Here is a 6,886-nt window from a genome sequence, read left to right as displayed (position 1 = left end):
ACAAGGGATAATGATGGCCTCGTTGTGACGGTTACTGAACGATAACGTTTCACCACAATGTGTTCCAACAATTAATAAACTGTAGGAAAATATAGAAGACATTCACTTCAGGATATATGAGATGTTCGAACCCAACCGAGCAGGGCTACAAGGTCGATAACTTCATTTCACTTGAAGAAAAGATACGGAGTACTTTGCAAGCAGCTAATAGTGACTCCCATACTGAGCAAACTTCAAATCAACTTCCGATTAAACTGCAATCAATTTCATTGCCGAAGATAATAATTCCAAAATTCGACGGCACCTATTTAAAATGGCAAGAATTTCATGACCTATTCTCGCAACTGGTAATAAATCAACCTCTTTCAAAAGTTCAGAAAATGGGGTACTTGAAAACTCACTTAGTGGGGGAGGCTGGAGATCTAATTAAACATTTCGCATCAACAGGAGAGAATTTTGATGCAGCTTGGTTCATGCTTCTGGAGCGTTACAACAACAAACGCTTGCTGGTGAGCAAGTTAGTACATGAGCTAACTACTACACCTGGAAGCACATCAGTGGACAGTGTTAAAAAACTGCATGACACAACACAAGAATGTCTATTAGCATTGCAAAATTTGCAGATAGACACATCAACATGGGATCCACTTCTGCTCCCCCTTCTACTAAAGAAACTGGATCAACAGACTCGTTTGCGGTACGAACAATCATTATCAAAGCCACGGGAGGTACAAAAACACTCAAGGAATTCCTGCAATTTCTGGAGAAACTCTTTCAATCCATGGAAGCGATGGATGTTAAAGACAAATCTACAAGCTCAACTGCAAAGGTGTGCACTTCAGTCACATCCAAAGGTCATAGAAATGACACTTGCAGCATGTGCAAAAAAGGAAAACATCCATTATTTTCTTGCAAGGAATTTTTAAAACAGTCTCCATCGGCACGCTTTCAGTTCATACAAGGGCAGAAATTTTACCACAATTGCCTAAAACCGGGACATGGTTCTAAAAATTGTATATTAAGAAACTGTCTGAAATGCAACAAAAAACACAAAACGCTGTTACATTTCGAGGATTCAAAAAGGGATGTGAGCAAAGATATTACATCAGTAGCCACTCCAACACAAGGCAACGAATCGCAAAGTAATACGCCATCCAGGACCAAATCAACGCCATCAAAAGACGAAGCAGCGTCACTTACCACTGCAAAGCACATAAAGTCAAACACATATGTACTACTCAGCACTGCCATGGTGAAAGTTAGAGGAATTGGAACAGAAGTGCATTGTCGGGCAATTCTCGATTCAGGCTCACAAGTTAATTTTGTGACTGAACGATTGGTTAAACGTCTTGGCATCTCAACTAAACCATCATCAATCTACATTAGTGGCATCGGGTCGAGGAGCTCGGATCAACAACTTTACAACGCGGCTAGAGGCAGCGATATTTCCTCAGATTATATCCCCTCAGCCTTCGCAAGAAGTCAAGATCGACGAATGGAAAATACCTGAGAACATCATGTTAGCCGACCCATCATTCAATCGTCCTGACAAAATTGATATATTGTTGGGGGCGGAATTCTACAACCAACTGATGGCAGCAGGGCAAATCTAACTGTCAGATGACCTACCCATTCTGCAAAATACAGTGCTGGGATGGATCATCGCGGGAAAAGTTGGTGGCATTTACATCTCAAATGCAATATGTGGAATCTGTACCAATGATGACAGCAATTTAGATGCAGCCATTGCTCGATTAACAGCAAAACAGAAGAACAGAGCGAAGCTCATTTCGCACAACATACACTCCTCAATGAAAATGGGAGATTCATGGTAAGGCTACCATTTTATGAAAACCAGGAGGCCTTAGGGGAATCCTATGGCATGGCTTATAATCGATTCCTGGCCTTAGAACGTCGACTGGCAAAATCCCTCCAGACAAAGAATCAATATGTACAATTTATGGAGGAATATGAGAACTTGGGGCACATGACGCAAGTGGATATTGATTCCATCAGTAAACCTAGGTACTTCATTCCTCACCATTGCATTGTGAGACCCGAAAGCCGCACTACAAAATTACGTGTGGTGTTCGACGCCTCAGCAAAATCGTCCACTGGCATGTCTTTGAACGACCTCATGTATAACCGGACCCACTGTTCAGAGCGAGCTTTTCACCATTTTACTTCGCTTCCGATTGCCCAGGTTCGTCTTCACCACAGATGTAGAAAAAATGTATCGACAGATGCTAATTCAACCGGACGAGCGCAAATTCCAACTTATCATCTGGCGAAAAGATTCAAGCCTACCATTAAAGCATCATCAGCTAAATACAATCACATATGGGACAAGATCTGCTCCATATTTAGCCACCAAATGGTTGCAGAAAATTGCAAAAGAAAATGCATTGCAATATCCTCTTGGTGCGCAGTTTCTACAGGACAATTTTTATGTAGATGACGGAATTGGTGGGTCAGACAGCTTAACCACGACGATGGAAATCCAACATCAACTGATACACATTTCAAAACAACGTGGTCCTAACCTAATAAAATGGTGCGCCAATCACTCACAATTACTGCAAAATGTTGGCATGGAGGAACAAGAAGTTGACATAGACTTTGACAATGACATCAATCAGACTATTATAACGTTGGGGTTAACATGGATGCCTAAGATGGATCGATTCTGCGTAAAGGTATGCCTAGGAAGCTGCAGTCTTGCAACAAAACGCTCAGTCAGCGCCGATCTTGCAAGGCTCTTCGATCCGTTGGGGGTACTAGCACCAATTGTAGTCATGGAAAAAATGTTTATTCAAGATCTCTGGCAACTGAAACTGACATGGGATGAAGCATTACCAGCCGATTTGAATGAGAGATGGACAACATTCCGAAATGATTTGCAAAAATTGGACAACATGAAAGTTTCACGGCACGTGTTTGAAGGATACATCCCAGCGAAAATTCAAATTCATGTCTTCTCCGACGCATCAGAAAAGGCATATGGTGCTGCGATTTACATTAGATCCGAGCTGGATGAGGGACGAGTACAAGTGAGGCTGCTCTGTGCAAAATCACGTGTGGCATCCTTGAAACGGCAAACTATTCCTCGCCTTGAGCTCTGTGCATCAGTACTGGGTGCTCAATTAACTGCAAGGGTCAAACCAGACCTTAAGCTAGACGATGTGGCTACATACTTTTGGACTGATTCACAAATCGTTTTGGCATGGATTAACTCATGCTCAGCATCATGCCAAACATTAGTGGCAAACCGTATAGCTGTTATTCATGAGCACACTACCACTGAACAATGGCGGCATATAAGCTCAAAAGACAACCCAGCTGACATTCTATCACGAGGACTGCCGCCGGGGAGACTAGAAACCTGCAATATGTGGTTTTATGGGCCAACAATCTTGTTTGGTAAAGAAGACACTTAGCCTTCAAAGTATTCCAAGGCAAGGTATCAACATGGAACAGAAAGGGGTGACATCAGTCGCTGTTGCAACCACTGGACATGAAGGAAGCGTACTTTATAGCATTCGACACAATGGCTCTTTCAAAACATTACAAAGAGTGACAGGCTGACATGCTGAGATTTATCAACCAGGCCAGAAACCAATCGCGGGAGTCAGACATTCCCTTGACCGTACACGAATTGGAAAAAGCGCTTGTGGTAATCGTCCGTACAATGCAGCAATCGGACTTTGAGGAAGAGCTTCAGCACCTTAAAAAACACAACGAAGTTCGCAAAAACAGTTCTTTCCGCAGCCTGTCACCGTTTCTGGACAATAATGGTATCATCCGGGTTGGAGGGCGTCTACAAGCATCCGAACTTGCATACGATGCCAAACACCCTATGCTAATTCCACATAACAATTCACTCGCCAAATTATTAGTACAAATGATCCATAAAGAAAACCGTCATTGTGGACCTCAAGCGCTCTTAGCTTACACAAGGCAAAGATTTTGGCCTATAAAGGGAAAATTGCTGACACGATCAATTGTGCTCAACTGCGTAAGATGCACCAAAGCTAAGCCAAAACTAATGAGTCAAATTATGGGGAACTTGCCTTCAACAAAAGTAACTCCAGCAAGACCATTCATCAACTCAGGAGTGGACTTCTGCGGGCCATTTTTAAAACGATTTATAAGCCGAAGAGGACATTGTCAAAATTTATATTGTGACAACGCAACCAATTTTGTAGGCGCGAAAAACCAGCTTTCTGAACTTACTGACGTTGTTTATGGAAATTCATCACGAGAATCAATAGTAAAGCAGTGCAGCGGAAAGGGAATAACATTTCATTTTATACCTCCTAGGACTCCACATTTTGGCGGTTTATGGGAAGCAGCGGTACAATCAGCTAAGCATCTACTAATAAGAAGCACCTTGACAGCGTCCTTAACGTATGAAGAATTGGACACGGTAATCATCGAAGTGATGTGAAAAACATATATTTAATACTTGCGTCGGGTATTTAATGTTTGGCTCCGCCCGAACTTAGACTTTCTTACTTGTTTAACACTGCAAAAATTCATAATATGACTTTGATGGTACTTTGCGGACCCCCTTAATATATTTTTTACGTTTTTAAAGTTTACAACACACAACAATACGACACTTGTGACACCGTTGTGAATACCCCAAATGTTGCTTTCAAATAACCCCCACTCTAACTAAATAAAAAATAATTCTACCTGAAAATTCAATCAGTAAAAAGTCTAAGGCACTCCGCACATTAAGCTCTTAATCATAGTAGTGTAATCGTTTCGGCATACTAAAGTATAAAGCTTTTATGCCGAACACATGTATTTCAATGAAGCTCTGTACATTACGATTCAAAATCATGTTTTCGCCTAGTCATAAAAGCTTCATGAATCGAAGCGCCCAACATTGTAAGGCGCTTGCAGTTTTGAAATCATCATTTGTTTACTTTTTTGTGTTGGAAATAAAATTTATTTATCAATTCAATAGAAAATAATGAAAATGAATGATTTCGTGCTAAAATTCGAGCAAATTGTATTAAACCACAAACGTGTATGCAATATTTCGGAGCAGAAATATTTGCGGAAGTGCGTAGTTGCGAAAGAACGTCCAGAAAATTTGTTATGTGTAGAAAGTGTTTATTAGCTGGTGACTTATGCACGGCGTGCAAGTGTACAGAAGCCGAGTCGTCATGCATTCGTTTCGGCATGACGATATGATTACTCTACTTTGATTAGGCGCGTAATGTGCCGAGTGCCTTACGTTACAAATAGTTTTGCACCGAAAACACTTGGATAATGAAGAGTATAGGAAACTGCTTTATTGTTGTGAAGGCCGAAAATGTTCGAAGAAAACCAAATTTTTTCCATTTTTTAGCCTGGTGGATTTCGCACCAAAAACTTTTTGACATTTTTGACATTACCTTAAAAAATGATGCCGACTTTATTTTCATTAAGAAAATTAATCACTGATTTTTCTGCCGAATACTTTTTTATAACTTCAAAGTAAAACAAGGCAATCGAAGAGAAGCAAGTATAATGCAAAAAATTATGGCCTTTAAATATAAACAACCCTTAATTTCATGCTTTTTTAGTTTTCATTAATTTGAAGGTATTTCAGGATAAGTGAATTTTGATGTTTGAGAGAAGGAGATTCGAGTTAATTAATATTCAATGTGTGAGACCTCATATTGTGTGATACCAAATCTGTGAAGCCTGGGAAGAGAATGTTTCGCCTCGGTTTCGTTTTCGGCGATTTGGGCCATATGCTTTTAATTTTATACACTTTATATATAGGGGCCCATGATTTTTTTAGACCCGGGCCCGAGTTTTCTCTCGACGGCACTGACCAGTCAGTAAATCATTACAAAAACACAGCATCAACAAACCAATCATAGAGATGGAATTACTAGAAATCCATTGGGGAATAAATTATTTTGAACATATCTCTATGGCAGAAAATTCATCGTAGTAACTAACCACAGGCCACTAGTGTCATTGTGTTCACACAGAAAGCCATCATCGATTACAAGAACTAGAATAGATTTATCAGTATACGACTTCGAAATTGTATACAAACAAGGAAAAATAAATACGAACGCTGATGCATTATCTATCAAGATAGATAGTGATGTACTTAAATCAATGATTCCAACAATAATAAATAAAACAAAAACAAACTTTTTAATATACCACTCTTTTATAAATGGATTGAAAAGTAGAAAATAATATTTCTCAGTCCCACAGATCTTTTTTTGATAACTTTTGATTTTGAAATTTTAGCAAAAGTCTTTATAAACAATTTATGAGATTGAAAACGAAAAACGTGGAGGCGCCTGCAATACAAAGCATTAGATTTAATTGACAATAGTCAAACTACATTACATAGACCAAAAATTTCTACAGAAAAAGTACAAATTTGAGATCAATTTAAGTGGTCGTTATTCATATACCGACATACATACATACATATTATCAAATTAAATTCTATGGAACTGAGAAATATTATTTTCTACTTTTTAGTCAATTTATAAAGCCGCAGTATATTAAAAAGTTTTTATTTCTTTTTATTTTTTTATTTTCTACTTTTTAGTCTTGTGTCTGTATAAAATTTTGCAACAGATATTAAAATAATTTAACTAGCAGTGAAAAGAGAACAGAATACTATTGCGCAAAATACACCACACAAATATTTGCGCAAATACAAATTAGTACAAATAAGATTCTTATTCGATTCCTATTTGTAAAAGTTGGTATTTCCGCAAATATCCGTGTGGTTTATTTTGTGCATATGCAAGCAAAATGTTTTGTGCTGACGTTTAGTATATACATACATATGTACATATGTACATACGAGCACCAATTATTTTCGTTTAAAGAAATGGCTTTTCGTCAATTTCCT

The 6,886-nt window shown here is 38.7% G+C and overlaps 1 protein-coding gene across 1 annotated transcript; it reads left to right on the top strand.

The window, feature by feature from the left end:
* The first annotated feature begins 2,231 nt into the window (after positions 1 to 2,231).
* Positions 2,232 to 3,437, top strand: LOC118752974. Its single transcript, XM_036487820.1, has one exon. It carries the CDS (start codon positions 2,232 to 2,234, stop codon positions 3,435 to 3,437), a length of 1,206 nt encoding a protein of 401 aa, XP_036343713.1.
* Positions 3,438 to 6,886: the final 3,449 nt, after the last annotated feature.

Source organism: Rhagoletis pomonella, unplaced genomic scaffold (assembly GCF_013731165.1).
Source record: "Rhagoletis pomonella isolate Grant_MI unplaced genomic scaffold, Rhpom_1.0 Rhpom_scaffold_02018, whole genome shotgun sequence".
In the NCBI taxonomy this organism is placed as follows: Eukaryota; Metazoa; Arthropoda; class Insecta; order Diptera; family Tephritidae; genus Rhagoletis; species Rhagoletis pomonella.
The sequence above is the reverse complement of the archived record's forward strand: the minus strand, read 5'-3'. Positions and strand labels throughout refer to the sequence as shown.

Coding starts and splice junctions, on each gene's coding strand:
- LOC118752974 (XM_036487820.1), top strand. CDS start 2,232: ATGTATCGACAGATGCTAATTCAACCGGACGAGCGCAAATTCCAACTT.